Below are 21,893 nucleotides of genomic sequence, written 5' to 3' on the forward strand. Positions count from 1 at the left end.
ACAGAAGCAGATCACCAGGTTTTCCTCCAACAGAGCCACTGGGTAGGTTCAAACCTCTAGCCTTTGGGTTAGCGGCCAAGCACTTAAATATTGTGCCACCATGGCTCCTTGAACTAACACTGCTGCTTGGCATAAAGTCACCTTGTGGGAAGTAGGAGACTAGACCTTACCTTTAGACCTACACTGTTCAATATGGTAGCCACTGGGCATACATCGATATTGAGCATTTGAAATGTGGCTACACCAAATTGAGATATGCTGTAAATGTAAAATATATCCTGGATTCCAAAGACTTAGCGTGAATAAAAGAACAAAGTACCTTATTAATAATGTTTACATTGATTACCTCTTGAAATCATAATGTTTTGAAAATATTGGTGTCTTCTAGTGCTGCCATAACAGATATACCACAAGTGGATGGCTTTAACAAAGAGAAATTCATTTTCTCACAGTCTAGTAGGTTACAAGTCCAAATTCAGGGCGTGGGCTCCAGGGGAAGCCTTCCTCTCTCTGTTGGCTCTGGACAAAGATTTCCTTGTCCTCAAACTTCCCCTGGTCAAGGAGCTTCTCAGGCACAGGGACTTTGTGTCCAAAGGACTCGCTCTGCTCCTGGTGCTGCTTTCTTGGTGGTATGAGGTCCCCCATTCTCTGCTTGCTTCCCTTTCCTTTTATCTCTTGAGAGATAAAAGGTGGTGCAGGCCACACCCCTTTACCTTGGATCAGGGTGGTGGCCTGAGTAAGGGTGGTGTTACAATCCCACCCTAATCCTTTCAACATAAAATTATAGTCACAAAATGGAGGACAACCACACATGGCCTAACCAAGTTCATACACACATTTTTTGGGGGGGTGGGGTAGGGACAATTCAACCCATGACAATGGGGTTAAATAAAATTATTTAATTTAACCTACTTTTCACTTTTTTTCACGTGGCTACTAGAAAATTTGAAATTAAATATGTGGCTCACATTACATTTGTATTGGAGAGCACTGCTCTAGCTGTTTCCTTCTGCCCAAGAATTCTACTCGGACTAACTTCTCATTTATGTACACCTCACTTTCTTCCAAAAAAGATTTGAGGAACTTAATATATTAAACAGGTTACCTGAAACTGAAAATCATTAAACCAAGAGTGAGACGGAGCAGAGACGACTAATATGAATGAGATGGTGGCAAGAGGACATTAATCGTGGCAGAGACACTGAATAACAATTGCTCACATTTATGAAGCACATATTTTGTGCTAGGCTCTGTGCTACTTCCTTTACATGTTGAATCTTCATGGAGATCCTTGAGATGGGTAATGTATTATCCCCGTTCTGCACACAGCTAATAAAGCAGCAAGAGTCTGGATTCAAACCCAGCCCTGACTCCAAAACCTAAGCTTCTAATCCCCAAAATATTCTGTTTACCAGAATCGAGGACAAAACTCAGCTCTTGGCTTCCTGGTAGCCAAGGCAAAGATAAAACCATAAGCTCTAGAAAGCACCTACCACAAGGGCTGGTGACACAGGAGTGCCCCAGAAGTGATTTTCCTGCCCATTCTCACATTAGCTTGTTGTAAGAGAGAATGTTTTTCCTGGCCTGGAGTTCCACAAGGAATCTGGACCTATTTACAAGAAACACTGATACAAAATGATGAACAATGTCCCCCAGACACATTTTACCAAAAATGCGGAAGCATTCCACATCATATGGAAAGGGAGGGCACAATGTTAGGTCTGAATTTATTAAGTACAGTCCTGTAGGGATCCAGAGTATCGACCTAGCTACAGAAATTCTTCTCAAAGTGGACAGAAAACGCTAAGAGAATCTCAGATAATACTGTAGATAGCAAACTTTTCCCTAAATGTTCCAGTTGGCGACCCTGTGTGTGTCAGAGTAAGAACTATGTTCCATATGGTTTTCAATGGCTGATTTTTTTTTCCCCGGGGCCTTTCTTCCAAGGCACCTCTGAATAGACACAAACCTCTAAACTTCTGGTTAGCAGCCGAGCACATTAACTGTTTCCATCACCACCTAAAGACTCCTTTCCCTAAACTGTTGTTGCTGTTGAGTCCATTCCTACTCATGGCGACCCCACGTGTGCAGTGTAGAACTGCTCCCTAAGGTTTTCAAGGCTACGAAACTAGGCTTCTGGAATGTTTCCCTTGCCTGAAAATGGCCTGTGATTTAGACCTCTGCTGCCCTCTGGTGGCACTAAGAATAAACCAAAAACCCCGACTCAGAGCAGCACCAGGCAAAGAATTTGTTCCACTCACAACTTCCTGCCTGTTGTGGTTCCCACACTCACCTCCAAAGCACAGCAAAGAATAGGATCCAAGTGGGGGACAGAATCTGAGCCCCCCACCACTCCCATTAGGTCTGGAGCCTCACTGAACATTCTCATCCCATCTCACAAACCCCATTTCACTTCCTGTCCTTGTAGGAACTGGCCTCCCGGCATAGGCTAGAGCCGGGGCGCAGGTTACTGAGAGAAGAAAACAATTCAAGGCTGTTAGCTGATGGTCAGTATGTAAGAACAGGGGGCAGAGTGACCAGGGTGTGGACGAGAAATATGAAAGGGAGAGTATAAATTGGTCAGAAAGGTTAAGGGTCAGGCTCCATATCACACCTGGGACTTACTCTACAAGAGAGAATCTTCATGCTGAAAGGGACCTTAAATCTCACAGAGATCAATGTTCTCATTTTTTTAAATGAGACGCAGCAGCCTAGAGGGGGGAAATGACTTGTCCCAGATCATACAGCCCATCTAGACCAAAACTCAGAGTTACCCCTGCCTGTCCCCCTTTTCTTTACTTTACAAACTGTTACAGTTCCTCCTAAACTACTGGCCTAATTTATAGTGACAGGAAGTAGAACATCAAAATTAGAAGAATTGTGTAGTCAAACAGACTCCAAGTTTCAGTCTCTACCCCTGTGACTTACTCTGGGACCCTGTGGGACAAGTTCTTTAAGCTTTCTGACTCTCAGTTTCCTCATCTGAAAAACATAGGGAATTCACAGGGCTTCTATGAGCATTAAATGAGACTGTACATGTAAAGTTCTTAGCTCAGTGCTGGTACTTACCTAGTGATCAATAAAGGTTAGTTGTTAAGCTAGCAAGCTGCCATCTAAGATGCATCAATTGGCCTCAACCCACCTGGAGCAAAGGAAAATGAAGAAAACCAAAGACACAAGGTAATTATGAGCCCAAGAGACAGAAAGGGCCACATAAACCAGAGACTACATCAGCCTGAGACCAGAAGAACTAGATGGTGCCTGGCTACACTTGATGACTGCCCTGACAGGGAACACAACAGAGAATCCCTGATGGAGCAGAAGAGCAGTGGGATGCAGACCTCAAATTCTTGTAAGAAGACCAGACTTAATGGTCTGACTGAGACTAGAAGGGCCCCAGAAGTCATGGTCCCCAGACCTTCTATTAGCCCAAGACAGGAACCGTTCCCAAAGCCAACTCTTCAGACAGGGATTGCACTGGACTATGGGATAGAAAATGATTCTGGTGAGGAGTGAGCTTCTTGGATCAAGTAGACACATGAGACTATGTGGGCAGCTCCTGTCTGGAGGGGAGATGAGAAGGCAGAGGGGATCAGAAGCTGGCCGGATGGACATGGAAATAGAGAGTGGAGAGAAGGAGTGTGCTGTCTCATTAGGGGGTGAGCAACCAGGAGTATATAACAAGGTATATATAAATTTTTGTATGAGAGATTGACTGATTTGTAAACTTTCACTTAAAGCACAATAAAAATTTAAAAAAGAAAAAAAATCAATTCGACGGCATCCAACAACAATAAGTACTTGCATATTGGGTTTGACATCTTAGAACACTCCCTCTTAAAACCAGCCACCATGCTGTAAAGAAGCTTGGGCTAGGCTATGGAGTGATAAGAGGCTCCCCGGAGAGAGAACCTGAAGGATGTTCCAGTGGCAGCTGAGCTCCCCCGCACGAGGGACCTCACTCTACCATGTGGATATAAGAACTGCCCAGCTGAGCCCAGTCAAGCCACACAATCTGTGGTTTTAAGCCACTACACATTGGGATGATTTGTTATGCAGCAATAGATAACTGAAACCCTTATTGATGGAGCCCCAGGTTTGTTCTGAGAGGTAATAAGTCCAGCTAAGATTATTCACTTCCCGATAGTCCCTTGAAACTAAGGGTGACCATAATCTAAGACATAAACCGGGGAAACTTTTGCATCTCTGATACAGGGAACACCCCTTTCAAACTGCCCCCTCACTTCTTTCTTCTTCAGGTCTGAAAGGTAGACATAACACTAGGGGGGTAGGGTAGTCTTCTTTCAACCAATAGGCAACTAGTATGAGGACAAGAGTCAAGGACTGCAAAGGAGAAAGAGAGGAAAAGCCTCATCCTTGTAAGCATCATGGTATCACCACACCAGCCTTGGTGCCTGGCTCGGGACTTCTTGTCATAAGAGAAAAACAAATCCTATTTTGGTTAATTTTCTGTTGTGTACAGCCAAACACATTCCTGATGTGCACTTTCATCAACCCTATGAAGATAATGAAACTCCGAGAAGAGAAGGGGCTTGCCCAGAACTACAGAATGAGTCAGTGCCAAAGCATGACAAAACTTGGCCTCTTGGTTGGCAATGAAGTACTCTTTCTACTACACCATGCTTAAAACACGCAGGCAACTGGCCAGATCCTCGGGAATAGACGCACTGAAAGAGGCCACATCATCCAACCAAACCCACTGGCCATGACTCATTCATCTCAGTGTTTATTTCAAGTTATTATAATGGAGGAAAGGGCGACAGGCAATGAAAGCTTTTGTAGAAAGCCAAAGCAGGACTGGCCCAGTGACTTGAGTAGGAACAGACTCTGGGAAGTCTGCCCGGATGGAAAAAGCAAGTGTTGAGCTCCAAAGAGAACACACCCAACTAAACAACCGAGGTATAATGCTCCTGCCTCCTACATTTCCTGAATAGCCCCTATTTCAAATATTCTATGCCATTGTCAGACTGTGTCAAAATGACGTGTCCTGATTTTCAATTCAGAAAATATGGTTACCGTAACCACCAGATGCGCCTCCCCACACTTCCCTCACCTGCTGGACAAACAGTGAAATCCATTTAACAAAGAACAAAAGCCTTTTATCCCATAGTTGAGAAGGCTGGGCCTGGTGGAAAAAACCAGCATCGTAAACTTTTCATGCAGTTGTGTCACATACCCTAGGAAGTGGGGGTGGAGATCACCATACTCCCCAGATTTCACCATTTTGCTGAGCTTGGGCCTGAAGTGACTGGTGCCAGGAGCACTCTGCTACCACCTGCCCTGGTCCCTAAGTATAGAGACCCAACCTCTACTCTCTTCTAGGCCAGGCTTCCTTGAGCGTTTAACTCTTGTGACACCAGTGCCCCTTAACTCTTTCTACCACATCATGCTTAAAACACACAGGAAAATGGCCAGGTCCTTAGGGGCACTCAGAGATTTGCCAAATTTTAGGAGGAATGAAGGGATGCTTTGGGGATAGGCTAAGGCCCCAAGGGTCAGAGTACATCCCCTTTGATCAGTGCCCAGCATCACCACCCAGTCAGTCCAACACCCCGTCTGACGCTTGAATCCCTGCCAATGCCCTCCTCTCAGCTCGAACATCTGAAGTGAATGGGGACCTCACTACCTCCACAAGCTAGACTCTGCCATCCTTTGACAACCTTAGTATAACAAAATTTCCCCATATACTCAACTGAAATCTGGTTTTCTAGGAGTCCTAGCCGTTGGTCTTTTTCCTATCCCCAAACTAGTGGCTGTCAGGTCAATTCCAACTCACCGTAATTCGATGTGTGTCAGAGTAGAATTGTTCCGCGGGGTTTTCTTAGCTAAAATTGTTACGGGAGCAGATCTCCAGGCCTTTCTTCTGCAGCGCTGCTGGGTGAGTTCAAACCACCAACCTTTCAGATAGTAGTTGAGTGCAAACCATTTGTGCCATCCAGGGAATGCTATTTCTTTGCAGATTCTTGAGCTAAGAACATAGCAGGCACTTAATTATTGTTCTTCGAAATAAATACTAACAACAAGATGGTGTGTGCATATTTGAGAAAGAAACAAGCAGCCCCATAGACCACAGTGTGTGGGGATGGGATTTCTTTTCCAGCTTCTGTTTAAGATTGGAAATGCAGAGCTCTTGTTGCAGCCAGACACACAGCATTTCTCTACATATGGACGTGTCTCATCGGAGATGCACCTTTTAAAACAGGGTTGTTTTTAAGCAACCCTGACAATCTCTTTACCTCCCTGTAGCAAAAAGGTAGACAGATACACAGAGAGGAGATAATGGCACCTGGTGACATCCACCAGCATAGCAGAAGACAAAGTCAGAGGAAGGAAGCCCTGAGCTTCATTGAAGCCTCTCTGGCCCCTGGCACTAAAGGAAAGAGACAATAAGAATTAACAATAACCATTTACTGACATTTATTACTTACCAGGAACATCGCATTTAATTCTCAAAACAATCTTTTGAGGTAACAACAATTACCCCCATTTTAGAGATGAGGAAACTATAAGGCTTAAAAAAGGCTATTTAAGGGGCTTTCAAAGGTCTGCCTAGTTATAGGATCTACCCTCTCAATTACTCTCTTAAACAGATGTTTTTACGTAACTGAAGGAAAACTGTGTCCTAGGAATCCTGAGTCCAGGGTAAAAGACACAGATAATCAGTGGTGCATTCTTTTCTGAGAGAAGGCAAAGAACTGGGACACTGACTGATTACCCCACAAAGGGGAAGAGGTACTGTAGGTAAATTAGACTTCAAGAGCCTATCTAGGAGGCAGGAAGCTCTCTGATTCTATCTACCCCAGAGGCAGGCTCAGGGTGCACACTGGGATTTTAACCCTCCTGCCAATGTACCATTAGGAATGTCTCCACGGGAGACCCAACCGCAGCCCTGCTGCAGCACTTCTGTCCAGCCATACATGACTTATCCCCCGGCACAGGTCTCTGCACAGGTTCTCATCAGGAGGGCATTCTCCCTCTTTCACTGCAAAAGATACCATATAAGGTTGAGGTAATTGGCCAGGCCTCAAGAAATGGAGAAGGGAAGCCAAATGTACTTCAAGGACTTCCAGCCACTCCAAACATTCCTATCCAAAATACATCAGCAACACCTTCCCCTCCTCCCCCTCAACCACTAACAAGAGTCTGCCACCGCTAAAGGACCAGCCATTCTGCAGATAGAGAGAGAGAGAAAAGCTGGAGTGATCTTGTTCTTACTTTAGGGAGCTCGAGGGAAAAGTTAAGGCACTCTAGTGGCGCAATAGTTAAGTGCTTGGCTGCTAAATGAAAGGTTAGAGATTCAAACCCACTAGCGGCTTCTCCGGAGAAAGATATGACGATCTGCTTCCATAATGATTACACCCTAGGAAACCCAATGGGCGGTTCTACTCTGCCACATGAGGTCACTATGAGTTGAACTCAACTCAATAGCACGTAACAATAACAATAAGGAAAAGCTGGAACTGCTGGGAACCCCAAATGGAAGTCTTAGCTCCTTGTCCAGAGATGGTAAAGACAGCCAGAGAGGCCTATGCTGGCTGTCCTGAGAATCAATTTACCCAGCCCTGTACTAGAGATGGCCATCTCCACGAATGAGGAACATCTCTGGGAGGAGGTAGGGGATGGCCTCTCCTCCAGTCTCTGTTACTGTTAGCCAGGGGTCTCAAATGACAGCTTGTCATTCTCTCCTGCTCAGTTCTGGCCAGAAGTGTGCACACCTTACCCAGGGTGCCAGGGACCCAAGAACAAGAAGTGCCTTCATAAGGAAGCAGTAGCTCAACATCCTGATGATGCTGAGAGCTGAAGTGAGAGCTCAGCTCAGGCCAGAAGTGTGCACAGAGGGTCAACTGAGGGAGGAGCAGGACTGGGGGACTTTCTTAAACCCAGCCCCAAAGTCTTCCCTTTCACAACATGCCCCAAAGTTATCTTCTCTATGCCATACCAAAAAAAAAAAAAAGTGATTGGTTGCTGGTGTGCAGGAAAATTGCTGGCATTACCACAGGGCACGTGAGATGAAGGTGATCAAACTCTGTAATGCAATACACACAATATCCGTGGGAAGCAAAGAGGAGCCTAGTGGGAGCTAGAGAAATGGAGGGATCAAAGAGAGAAAATAGCCAAAACAAATTCAACGCATTGTCTCCTGTTCATCCTAGCAATCTGGGAGACAGAATGGAATAGACCATTTGGAAACTCCAAAAAAAACTACAGACAAGCAGTATTGTTCAGGACTAATACAAACACACCAAAAACCTACATCTTGGTCCCTCTAACCCAGTGTTACGGATTGAATTGTGTCCCCAAAAACTATGTTTTGTAAATCCTAACCCCTATCGGTGGTTATAAACCCATTTGGGCATGAGTTTTCTTTGTTATGTTAATACGACAGGATTAGTATAGGTATGTCTTATTCAATTTCTTTTGAGATGTAAAAGAGATTAAACAAGCAAGAGAGAAGCAGAGATGGGGGAGGAGTGATGCCGAGCCACATGGAGATCTCCAAGGAACCAGGAAACAAGCTGAACAGACAAGGACTTTCCCCAGGGTGGACAGAGAGAAAAAGCATTCCCCTAGAGCCGGCACCCTGAATTTGGACTTCTAGGCTTCTAAACTGTAAGAAAATTAATTTATTTGTTAAAGCCATCCACTTGTGGTATTTCTGTTAAGGCACCACTAGATAACTAAGACAGAATTTGATACCAAGAAGTGGGAGTGCTGCTCTAACAAATACCTAAACGTGGAAGTCATTTTGGAATTGGGTAATGGGTGGAGGCTGAAAGAGTTTTAATGTATCTAATAGTAAAAGCCTAGAGTGCCTTGAAGAAACTGTTGGTAGGATTACGGATGCAATTCTGGCAAGGGCTCAGAAGGAAGCGAGGAGAGCCTTAGAAAAAGTCTTTATAGTCTTAGAGAATACGTACATATAGTGCCAGCGAAAGAGTGCTGCTAGACAAGTGGGTGTTAAATGTGCTTCTGATGAGGCTTTAAAAGAAAATGACGAACGTGTGATTGGACAATGGAAGAAGAGCACTGCTTTTATGCAATGGCAAAGAACTTGTGTGAATTATGTTCAAATGTTTGGTGGAAGGTAGAACTTGTGATGAACTTGGATATATAGCAGAGAAGATTTCTAAGCAAGATCTTAAAGGGGCTGTGTAGTTTCTCCTTGCCACTTACAGTAAAATGTGAGAGGAAAGAGATGAATTTAAAAATGAACAATGCAAAACTAAAACAAAGATTTGGAAAATTCTGTTGTACAAACTAAGGACACGTGCCCTAGAACATTCACCAAAGATGTGGCTACACAATCTTTTGTTAAAGAGATCAAGCCTGCAACTGATGGATCTAACAAACTACCACAGCAGAAAACACATCAGCTTCGACTGAAGGGGACAGAAAAAGAACAAAAGGAAAGACCATTGTCTACCTCTTGGAATTCTACAGGCAGGAAACAGGGCAAAGGTGCTATATCTGTTGTCCTCCAAGAAAAGAAAAGAATTAACCCTGGAGCAGCTCAGAGATAAGCAGAAATGCTAGAAGGAGGATGGGAAGCAGGGCCTTCTCAGTTTCAAAAGGTGGGGCCATGTTCTCCTGAATCTCAGAGTGGGGCCAAAGCCTCCTAGGTTTCAAAGAGTCAGATCTTCACCAACTTGGTTCTGGAGTTTGGGGCTGCTATTAATGTGTGCCAGGGGGATGGGGCCACAGCCTGAAACTGAGGGGATGGGGCTGCCATGTTCAAGAGCCAGAAGAATGGGGCTTGCCAGGGCCAAGGGAGTAGGGTCACCAATCAGATGTACTAGGAGAATGGGGCCACCCAAAGCTGAGGAAGCAGAGTTGCCATCCCATTGGACCTGGAAGACAAAGTTGAAGCTCAGAGTTGAGGGGCCTCCACACAGAATCCAGAGGGCATGGCAAACACCCAGAGACTGGAGGGCGAGGCCGTTGCCCACATGGTCCCAAAGGACGGAGGATTATTTTCAAGCCTTGAGAGCTATTGTAAATTGTTCTGCCAGATGTTGGACTTGCTGGGTGCCCATTATTCCTTCTTTCCCTCCCATTTCTCCCACCTGTAATGGAAATGTCTAATTTGTGCCTATTCTACCATCGTACTTAGGAAACAAATAACTTGCAGTCTAGATTTCACAGGTTCAGAGATGAATAGGAATTTTGCCCCAGGATGCCTAAAGTCTCACCTATATTTGATTTAGATGATTCAGAAGATGAGATTTCGGACTTGGAGTTGATTTAAGACTTTTGGGATGATGTGATGCAGTGAATGTGCTTTGCACGTGGCCAGGACATGAGTTTGGTGGGGCCAAAGGGTGGAATGTTATGGATTGAATTGTGTCCCCCCAAAATATGTGTTGTAAATCCTAACCCTTATGCCTGTGGTTGTAATCCCATTTGAGAATGGATTGTCTTGTTATGTTAATTAGACAGGATTAGTGTAGAATGCATCTGTCATGGATTGAATTATGTCCCCAAAAAAATGTGTGTATCAACTTGGTTAGGCCATGATTCCCAGTATTGTATGGTTGTCCTCCATTTTGTGATTGTAATTTTATGTTGAGGGGATTAGGGTGGGATTGTAACACCATCCTTACTCAGGTCACCTCCCTGATCCAAGGTAAAGAGAGTTTCCCTGGGATGTGGCCTGCACCACCTTTTGTCTCTGAAGAGATGAAAGGGAAGCAAGCAGAAAGTTGGGGACCTCACACCACCAAGAAAGCAGCACCAGGTGCAGAGCGTCTTTGCTCTTTGGACAAGAGGTCCCTGCCCCTGAGAAGATCCTTGAGCAGGGGAAGATTGAGGACAAGGGCCTTCTTCCAGAGGCAACAGAGAAAGCCTTCCTCTGGAGCTGACGCCCTGAATTTGGACTTGTAACCTACTAGGTGACTAATACAGTGTCTTAAATCAATCTCTTTTGAGATATAAAAGAGATTAAAAGCAAACTAGCAAGCAGAGACAGGGAAAGAGAGATGCCAAGCCACTTGAAGATTCACCCAGGAACAGAAGCTCAAAGAGACAACTTACCTTCCTCCAGGGCGGACAGAGAGAGAAAGCCTTCACCTAGAGCTGGCACCCTGAATTTGGACTTCTAAGCTCCCAAACTATGAGAAAATAAATTTCTGTTTGTTAAAGCCACCCACTTGTGGTATTTCTGTTATAGTGGCAGTAGATAACTAAGACACTCATAAAGGCCATCCTTGGATTTTATGAAAGCTAGTTGGCAGAACAGCTGCCATTACTCACATACTCTTGACCATTTATATCCCTTTCTTTCTTCTTCCTTCATTTTTATTTTTCTATTCTGCTTATGACACAACGTTGGCCTTGATGCACAATGGTGTTCATTGGCACTGCTTAACTCTGTCAGAGTTAAAGGGCAAGGGACATTCAAAGCACAACGTAAAAACCTTTTTAATAGGGCCAAAGAGTTGGGTGCCAGAAGTTGCCTGATGTTGGAGCATAGATATAATACTTGTTGATGATGCTGTTGTTGTTGTTGGGTGCTGTCCAGTTGATTTTGACTCCTAGCAACTCCATGTGACAGAGTAGAACTGACCCATAAGGTTTTCTAGGCTGTAATCTTTACGGGAGCAGATTGCCAGGTCTTTCTCCTGTGGAGCTGTTGGGGTAAGTTAGAACTGGAACATTTTGGTTAGCAGCCAAGCGCTTAACAATTACGCCACCAGGGCTCATTAATATGTGGTTTATGCACATTATTTATCTTAATCTTCACAATAATCTTGCACAGGTAAGAAAACTAGCTCAGAGAAGCTGAAAAAAAAAACTCCCAGGGTCATAAAACTAGTAAGTAATAGCACTGGAATTTAATAATAGTAACAATAGAGTTCCTGGTAGTTTAAACAGTTAATGTGCTTGGCTACTAACCAAAAGGTCCACCCAGAGGCACGTCAAAAGAAAGCCCTGGGGATCTAATTTGGAAAACTCAGCCATTTAAAACCCTATGGAACACAGTTCTATTCTGACACACATGGGGTCACCATGAGTCAGAATAGACTGGACATCAACTGGTTTGGGGTTTAACAATAGGTAGCATTGTTAGCATTGTTTGAGGGTTTATTTCTGTCACATTCTAAACACTTACATGAATTCACTTGATCCTCACTGCAGCCCTATTGGCTAGGTACTATTATCCCCATTCTACAGCTGGTGAAACTGAGGCACAGAAGGTCACACAGCTAGTAAGTTGTAGAGCAAAGGCAGGCAGTTCAATTCCATAGCCAATCTTCTCAACCACAGTACCATTTTGGATTTGAACCCAGATCTTTCTAACCGCAAAACTCACCCACTTTCCATGGTGATTTGGCAGTTTTTAGCCAATCTGTGAAAAGGTGAAGTTTTCAATGATTTTACCCATTTTGTAATGTTAATATATATTGATCATTCTGTAATATTCCTTGGACTCAAACAGACATGGCTCTGCCAGCTTGCTTGTCTGTTTTCCCACTTTTGCCTATTCTGTAATATTCCTTGGATTCAGGCAGACATGGCTCTGGCAGCATGCTTGTCCACTTTCCATGTTTGCCTCTTAGAACATACGCTAAAAAAAATCTTTCTTTTTGGTCTAAAAAAAAGACTCACCCACTTTCTACTACCCCAAATTGGGAGCAGTAAAAGGAAATTCCTCTACCACCCATGAATCAATCCAGTTCTATTGAGGGATGTCCTAGCTCTGAGGCAGATGGAATTCACACTCGACAGCTGTTAAGCCTCTCCAACCCCAACCGAGCCAGAGGCACCAGTCTCTGGGGAGAGAAGCCCAGCTTCCTGGGGCTGGGGGAGTCAATTGGACAAGACCCAAACTTCATTCCGTCATCTTCCGAGGAGAAACGGCAGCACCTGGGGTCAAGAACCTGGAGAGACCCGGTGGATGGGTGTTTCAGTTGGAATGACCCAGGTTTCCTCTTTTGGGGTTTCCCGTTCCCTGCCTCGGAAACACTGGTGGCAAAAATAGTGGTTAAGTGCTACGGCTGCCAGCCAAATGGTTGGCAGTTTGAATCCACCAGGGGCTCCTTGGAAACTCTATGGGGCAGTTCTACTCCGTCCTATAGACTATGAGTCGGAATTGACTGACGGTAACAGGTTTTTGGTTTAGTTCCCTGCATTAGTCCCCACTCTAATTCCAGGGGCTGGAGGGGGGCATGTTAAAATCCACAGTTTTCAGAGACTGAACGGCAGACGCCGCTGTATGGAACGCCCCCTCTGTTCTCTAACCCCACCCCACGGAAATCTGCTCCCTCCTCCTACACCGCGTTTGTCCCCGTGCCTTAGCCGATCCAGAGAACGGCTCTTGGCTGAACGTCCGCTTTAAGTTCGCCAAGACCCACTGTCCACCCCCGAGGCACAGCTCGGGAGGAACACCCAGGTATCCCCCATGCCCAGGGCCTTCCCGTGGCCGGGATCAGGTTAAGAAGCGGCAGTTTGGTTCCCACGGCAACTCCGCAGCTCGCCGCATCGCGCTTCCGGGCCAGCGAACGGCGCGTCCCAGTGACGTCACGGGGCCACCTTCCGGCCGGTGGCAGTGTCGGCCTGAAGTTGTGGGGCCTTGGGGCGCCATGGGGGCCACTGGTGATGCCGAGCAACCGCGGGGGCCTGGCGGGGCAGAGCGGGGCGGCCCTGAGCGGGGGGACGCGGGCGCAGCGGGGCAGCTGGTTCTCACGGTGAGGGCGCCCCCGGGGGCCAGGGCCGGGCTGGGCTCGGGCCGGCAGGGCCTCGGGCTCCCGGGTCACTGGCCCGCGGGCTAGAGAACGCGGCGGCTGGTGCTGCCGAGGGGGTTGGCGTTTTCGCAGCCAGTCGACCTGGATTCAAATTCTGTTGCCGCCTTCCTAGCTAGGTGACGTGGGCTAGCCCTGTCAACCCCCCGAGATGATTAGTTGCCTCATAAAGTTGTGGGAGTGGGATGATAAATGCAGGTGAAGCGTTCAGCACATCATCTGCCACAGAGTAGGCCCTCGGTAAACCCCTCCCCTACCGCCACAGAAAAGCTGGCGATGGGACTTTTGAGGCAGGGAACTTTTCCTCGGTTCCTCTTCCCTGGCAGAGCCTTCCAACCGCTGCCCTACCCCCATCACAAGGAGAGGCAGTGAAGAGGTCTGAGAAGCAGGGATGTCTAGGTTTAACTTCATACTCACCCTGGCACCCTCACCCCAGTGTCACGGGCCTTATTGACATCTGCTCCCCTGGTCCCCACAGAACCCTTGGAATATCATGATAAAGCACCGACAGGTGCAGCGAAGGGGCCGCCGTTCACAGATGACGACAAGGTAAGGCTGGCCTGGGTGGAACTTCCTAAGCACTGACTTGGATGGCAGCTTTAGAGTCCCTGCTGCACAAGGCCGAGATGAGATTTACAGCCAGTAGAAGGAGTTCTGGACTTGGAAAGAGAAGAGCCAGATTCTGTAACTTTGTGTGACCTTGAGCAAGTCACTTCCCCCTCTGAACTCAGCATACAAAATGAAAGAGGTGGATTAAACAATGCCTACGATCGCTGACATTGTGGTTGTGGTCTCTAAGGAGGCAGGATAGCATAGAGATTAAGAGCACAGGCTCTGTAGTCAATGGGTTCAAATGTAGACTCTGACATTTATTAACTGGTGACCTTGGACATAGCACGTAATGTCTCTGAGCCTCTGGTTTTCTCAGCAGTAAGATGGGGCTAATAGTATCCATCTAGGGGAAGGGAGAGAGCACGAGATGGGCTTTTTTAATGTTAGTTATATTTCTTGACCTGGGTAATGATTAAGTGGGTGTTTATAGTTATGTATTAAAGTGTGTGGACTTTTCTGTATGAATATTATATTTCATAAAATAGTCGTGATGAGACTGAAATAAAGCCATGGATCTAATGTGGTTTGCACAGAACCTGGGCACATAGCTAGTTCTCAGTAAAAGCTATCTGTTATTGCTAAAGGATCCTGTATCAGTAATTAGCTGGGCAGACTGGGAAAGGGTGCGTTTCCGACATGCCTTCTGTGGAATTTACATTGACTTTACCCAAAGAATTTGGTGTTTGTCCTCGGTTCCTGAGAGATAACCCCTCAAAAAAACCTTGGAATTTCCCTAATGGTTTAAATGTCCTCGATAAGGACTCCATACCTGACAGGTTATTGTGGAGGGGACTGTGGAGTGGGGGGCTTGCTAGGCCAGAGGAATGTACCTCCCAGTGATTACCTCTTGGTGGCCAGGCCAGAGAGCCCCACCTTGTGATGCCTCATGATGATCTTGTGATATCAGCCGATCTCAGGGAAGAGGGGCTGGAGTTTGTATTATGTAATGAGACGCCCAACAGAAGTTCTGGGCATAGAAACTCCATGGGCTTCCTTGTTGGTGAAAGACGTCAGTGCACGTGGGAAGGTAGTGCATCCTTTGGCACATGGTAACTCCATACTGGGAATCCTCCCAGACCTTCTTCATTTGTATCCTTTTTTTTTTTTTTGCTGTAATAAAGCTGTAATCATAAGTACTCTAGCACTTTTTTGTGAGTTCTGTGAGTCGTTCCAGTGAATTATCGAGCCCAAAGGAGTAGTAGGAGCCAGCAGGTCAGAACTGAGGGAGCCCAAGAGGGACTCCCAAGCTTACAACTGGCATCTTAAAGAGTAGGGGGAAATCCCAAACCTGTAGCCAGCAGGTCAGAAGTGAGGGTGTCGTGAGAACTCCCAAACTTGCAGCTGGCATCTGCCTATTTGGCAGTCTGAAGGATGGTGTCCTTTTAACTTGTGAGGTCTGGCTTAGCTCCAGGTGGCTAGGGTCAGAGAAGGAAGTGCTACATAGGCAGCTGGTGTCAGAAGTGAACAAAGAAGTGAAAAGTGGAGATTTGGTTTATGTCGATTATTATCTAATACCCCCCGACTGTGTCTCCCTCCTAATGCAGTTTCACAGATCCTGCCATCTCCATGGACCTCCTCCGTGCTGTCCTGCAACCTAGTATCAACGAGGAGATCCAGACTGTCTTCAACAAGTACATGAAGGTGAGAGGAACCCAGGACAAAAGATTAAGAGGGAGAAAGACTTACGGGCAGCCCAGTCCTTCCCTGTGTCAGCACCCTCTCTGGATCTCTACTAAACACGGATAGAGCTGATCCTCGTTATTCGCAGATTCCATATTTTTTAATTCGCCTGCCCACTGAAACGTACTTGTAACCCCAGAATCAACGCTCACAGGGCTTTCGCTGTCATTTCACAGACACGTGCAGAGCAGTGAAAAACTTGAGTCTCCCATTGCACACGTTCCCAGCTAAGGTTGAACTAGGCAATGCTCTGCCTTGTTTCAGCTCTCATACAGCAAACAAATGTCCATTTGCTGGTACTTAGTGTCACGTTTTTCTCATTTTGTGTTTTTTATTGGTGATTGCACTGTTTAAAATGACCACTAAGTATAATGCTGCAGTGCTATCTAGTGTTCTAAGCACAAGAGGCTATGATACGTGTTACAGAGAAAATACCTGCTAGATAAACTTCATTCAGGCACGAGTTATAGTGCTGTTAGCCCTGAGTTCAATGTATAATGGATCAACACTAAATATGTTGTCTTTAAGTAGAAGCACATATAAAACAAACAACATATTGCATTGGGCAAATCTGCTGCAAAAGACCTCTTTAAAGTGTTAAAAAGCAAAGATGTCACCTTGAGGGCTAAGGTGCACCTGACCCAAGCCATGTATTTTCATTTGCTTCATATGCATGCAAAAACTGGACTATGAATCAGGAAGACCAAAGAAGAATTGATGCCCTTCAATATGGTGTTGGTGAAGAATATTGAACACACCATGGACTGCCAGAAGAATGAACAAATCTGCCTTGGAAGAAGTACAGCCAGAATGCTGCTCAGAAGCGAAGATGGCAAGACTTCGTCTCACATACTTTGGACATGTTTTCAGGAAGGACTAATCCCTGGAGAAGGATAGCATGCTTATAGAGGGTCAGTGAAAAAGAGGAGGCCCCTCAACAAGATGGTTTGACACGGTGGCAGCAGTGATGGGCTCAAACATAGCAGTGGTTGTGAGGATGGCACACAAATGGGCAATGTTTCATCCTGTCGTACATAGGGTCGCTATGAGTCGGAATCGACTCATCAGCACCTAACAACAACAGGGTATGTATTGATCGGTTGACAAAAATGTTATGATCAGGGACTTGCAGGAACCTAACCTCGTATTTCCACTAGAGGAATAGTTCAGTGTTCACTAGTTCAGTGTTCACAGTGACTTTGTAAAACATCGTGGTGGTTTTGTGTGCTGTCAAGTTAATTCTGACTCATAGTGACCCAGTGGGACAGAGTAGAACTGCCCCATAGATTTCCTAGTCTACAGTCTTTACAGGAGCAGATCACCGGGTCTTTTCTCCCACAGAGCAGCTGGTGGGTTCCAACTGCCAGCCTTCAGTTAGCAGTCAAGTGCTTAACCATTGTGCCACCAGGGCTCCTCTTACAAAACATAACTACTACAAATTATGAGAGTTGACTCCATCTAAAGTTTCCTAATTCTGATAATCCAAGCACTTTTTTCCCCTCGCTGGAGGTAGTTTGAATACCTCTTTCACCAAGGTGTTATGAGGATGAAAAGAGGTATAATGTGCTTAACCCTGTGCCTGGAACATAGTAAGTGTCCAGCAAATGTTGCTGTTATTTTTTTTTTTTTAATAATATCACCGGTATTGTTATATAAATTCTTTTCTAGGCCCATATATAAACCTCTACATGACTCTACCTGAATGTCCCATGGATGCTTCAAACTGAGCATGTTCAGAACTGAACTCTTAGTTTTTCTTCCTAAACCTTTTCCTTTCGTATTTATTAGTTCATCCAACAAGTATTTTTTGAATGCCTGCCATAATACTAGGCATTATTCTAGGCACTGGGGATATGGCAGTGATCAAAACAGGCAAAGCCCTTGCTCTCTGTTATGTAGGATTTAATGTTAGAAGTTAATACAGATACGCCCAGGTTTGACATGCATAAACTCGTTTAGTCTGTTGCAACATAGTCATGGCAAGGCAGGCAAGTAAGACCTCACAACATTCATTTAGAACCAGAGAATCAGAATTAGCAATTACAATATAAGTTCACCGGTTAAAGTCTAAATTTATTTGATTTCAGGTATTTACCTTTAACAGAAGGTCTTGGGAGGAAGGCTTGATGTGGCTTGAACTTGGCAGAGGTCCCTCAGAGCTAGGGCCTGAGGTCAGCAGTAGCAGGCAGAGTCTCAGCAGGCTCTCGGTGTTCAGGGAGAGCAAGGGACTAGAGAAAGATCACTGCCTCTGCCTTCTGTCAGTGAGTGTGCAGAAATTCAGGGTTTACATGTGAAATTCTCACCTTGGCCTCACACAATAAGGGCCACTGTGACATGAAAGACTAGTATGTTATATCTCCTGTCCAGGGTTAGAGATTAGCTAAATTTCACCTCTTCCCTTCAAGATTAGAGATTGGAGAGGTTGTTTAGCCTTATGTCTTAAGGTTAGTTTACAAAGATTACCTAGGTTCTGTTTTCTTGGTCACAGCATGCCAGCTCAAAGTGAACTTAAAGGTCGTTTACGTTCTTCACATACTTCACATGCTTCTATGTCTAAGTTGAGAAATTTTCTAAATAACTTTCTAGTGACAGGTTTATAATAACTTAGTAATAGCGTTGCTGTGAGTTGGAGTCGGCTCCATGGCAACGGATGGTAACGTTAGAGAGCCTCACAGAGGTAGACGTATTTCTGAGTTCACATTATGAGTCCTTATATATCTCTACTTTGAAAGCATAATAGTGACTTACACCTTATGTGATTTGGGATCAATATAAAACGTAGAGTACTCTCTTTAAACAAATACGTGCTATGTTAGAGAATGACAGAGGAGGTCGGGAAAAAAGTAAGCAGTAGGAAACAGGGATGCTATTTTATGTATTGTGGCTAGAACCCCTTTCCTGAGCAGAGACCTTAGTGAAGTGAGAAAACAGCAAGCCACGCAAATACCTGGGGAAAAGTAGTCCAGGCAGACGGAGCAAGGGCACGGGCCCTGTGGCAGGAGTGTGCTTGGCATTGTCAAAGCAACAAATCGGCCAGTGGGGCTGGAGCAGACTGAGCAATAGGAGAGGTGGTCCAAGAGGTAACCGTGGCTTGGGTATTAGCAGTAAAGACATTGGGAAAGAATCAGATTCTATATGTATTTTAAAGGTAGCTACAGGATACGCTAGGATTCAGATGTGTCGGATGAAAGAAAAGAAATAAACAACTCCCAGATTAATTGTCCTGAGCAACTGCAAAAATGGAATTGCCATTTACTTGATATGAGGAAGACAGGAACAAGCAGGGGAAAGCAGGAGCTCGGTTCTGGACACGCTAAGTTTGAACAGTACCACCATTCACATAGAAACCAGGAACCCTGTCTTCTCTTTCATCTTCCATATCCGGTTGAGTCCTGTGCATTCTACTTCAGTCTGTCAAATACACCCTATTCTCGCTTGCGTCTGCCTTGATTCAGGCCTATGTTATGCCTCACCCGGACTTCTGCTATAATCCCTAAATGCCTCTATTTTATCAATACTGCCAGAGTAGTCTCTAAAATGTAAATCTGAGGGTGTCACTCCCCTACTTAAAATCCCTCAGCGACTTCCCATTGTCTTCTGGGCAAAATCCGAAGTCCTTAACGTGGCACATATGGCCTACTATGGTTGACCCCCAGCCACCACCCCCAGTGTACCCTGGCTATTGTTTGTTGTTGTTGTTATGTGCCATTGAGTCAGTTCCGACTCATAGCGACCCTATAGGACAGAATAGAAGTGTCCCATAGTTTCCAAGGAGTGACTGGTGGATTTGAACTGCTGACCTTTTGGTTAGCAGCAGAACCCTTAACCACTGCACCACTAGGTCTCCTCCTGGTTATCACTGTCCCTAATTTAATTTTTGCACCATGCTTTATCACACCTCACACCTGTCCATATGCAGAAATAAAGAGGTTAAGCCACTGTGAAGAGACCAGGACAAGACTTAGTCCAGGACCATCTGCCTTCAAACCCTTTTCCTTGTTGCTTCCCAGTAGCAGATACCATGATTCAGGGACTTTCCTCCTGGACAAAAGCTGCAATAAGCACAGTTTGTAGCTCTGAGCTCCCTGCTTTTCCAGTCTGTGAAGATCCCTCCTTATCGCATTTGTTTTCAGAAAAGGTACAGATAGCTTAATTGTAGCTTACAGCGTTAGGCATTATAGCTTCAGAGAAATTCACAGCTTACACGTTTACAGATTGACCTTATCTGATCTTTTGACAATGTTCCCAAATCTCAGCTACCCATTTCCTTGAAATGTTTTAGGGTAAGTAAGTTTTAGATACGACTGAGCTTAGCTAAGACCAAGTTAATCTTTATTGATTGTTTTTCTGGTTACTAAATGCATATCCCTGTTTTTAAAAAAAAAATTAATCATATGGATAATAGAGAAATGGGTAAATGGATGCAAATATGATGAAACAGATACAGCCAGATCTTACATTTAGGTTCTGGGTGTGTGTATTTGGGTGTTCATTGAGTAATTCCTGCAACTTTTCTGTATGTTTGAAAATTTTCATAAGAAAATGTTGGAAAAATAATATAGATATTAAAAAAAATGAAAACTGAAGGTCACTAAAACTCACCTCCCTGAGATACCAACTGTTAATAGTGGCTACATGGTTTCCCAGGTTTATTTGTGCCTATGTATGTTTAAAAAAAATTAGAATCATTTTACATACACTGTTCTACAACCAGAAACCCTTGTTGGTGTAGTGGTTAAGAGCTACGGCAGCTAACCAAAAGGTCAGCAGTTTGAATCACCACGCGCTCCTTGTAAACTCTGTGGGGCCATTCTACTCTGTCCTGTAGGGTTGATATGAGTCAGTGTTGACTCCACGGCAGCGGGTTTGGTTTGATTTGGTTTTTTTGATTCTACAACGTGTTTTCACTTCACAGTATATTTTGGGCATGTTTCAGTTAGTGGTCAGTACATATAGCTCATCCTGATTCACTTGTAACAGTTGCAGAATGGTCTGTTGTATGGGTGCAGCGTAATTAGCCAGCGCCTCGAACGTTTCGCTTGTTTCCAGTTTTTCTCTGTTGCAAACAGTATTACAGTGAACACCTTGAATGTACCTCTTTCTTCACTTGGGAGAGGATTTCTGGGGGATAGATTCCTAGAGATGAAGTTGGTGGGTAAAAGAGAAAACACATCTTTCCTTCCAGAAAGGTTCTGCCATCTTAAATTTCTACCAAGAGTGTTTGAGAACACCTCGTTCGTAAGCTAATTTCATTCTCATGTCCAGAGGTAGCGCACAATCACCCAGTATTCATTGCACTGCCCACCTCATAGACTGACTGTAAAGTGTCCAGATTACTTTAGCTGGCTTTACTTAGCCAGTAATCAATATTTAGCACCAGAATTAAACTCCAGTTTTTTGTTTTAAGATCAAACTCATCTGATCACTCCATTTCATTTGGTCTGAAGTATTTCCCTCCTAAACTCTTGAGGTCTCTAGCCCAGTCTTTTCACACTCCTCTCCTTGGTTTGATGTTAACAACACAGGCAGTTGACCTTGCTGAATATAAAGTAGCATATATCCCCATAGTTGTCTCTCATGTTAGGGGCATTGGTGATAGGGTCTAGAATTTTACTACGCTCTGACAGAACTGACACTGTCATCTAGAGATGTGACTTGGGTTCTGTGACTGTTTTCCCAAGTGCTTTGGTTTGGGGCCTCATGTCACCTTGTCTGCTGGTGTTTTCAGGCTGAAGCTGTCCCACGTATCCAGCCATGAAAGCTTCGGCTTTCCCCAGCAAGTTGGGGCAGCTGGCATCCTGGTGTCCTTGCCAGTTCACATTTCCCCCATTCCACGGATGT

The 21,893-nt window shown here is 45.0% G+C and overlaps 1 protein-coding gene across 4 annotated transcripts in view; it reads left to right on the forward strand.

Moving 5' to 3' along the window:
* The first annotated feature begins 13,316 nt into the window (after positions 1-13,316).
* DNTTIP1 (deoxynucleotidyltransferase terminal interacting protein 1) overlaps positions 13,317-21,893 on the forward strand; it is a 28,574-nt gene continuing 19,997 nt past the window's right edge. For 3 of the 4 annotated variants that reach the window (XR_010319294.1, XM_064276131.1, XM_064276130.1), the window contains exons 1-3: positions 13,587-13,706; positions 14,239-14,309; positions 15,917-16,013. Coding sequence is in view for 3 of the 4 variants with exons in the window: in XM_064276131.1 (XP_064132201.1) it covers positions 13,602-13,706; positions 14,239-14,309; positions 15,917-16,013 (273 nt within the window). In the remaining variant the exon portion in view is untranslated. Of the gene's footprint in view, positions 13,412-13,586; positions 13,707-14,238; positions 14,310-15,916; positions 16,014-21,893 lie in introns of those variants that run through there. The other variant, XM_064276132.1, reaches the window with a different exon arrangement.

Source organism: Loxodonta africana, chromosome 24 (genome assembly GCF_030014295.1).
Source record: "Loxodonta africana isolate mLoxAfr1 chromosome 24, mLoxAfr1.hap2, whole genome shotgun sequence".
Taxonomy (NCBI): domain Eukaryota; kingdom Metazoa; phylum Chordata; class Mammalia; order Proboscidea; family Elephantidae; genus Loxodonta; species Loxodonta africana.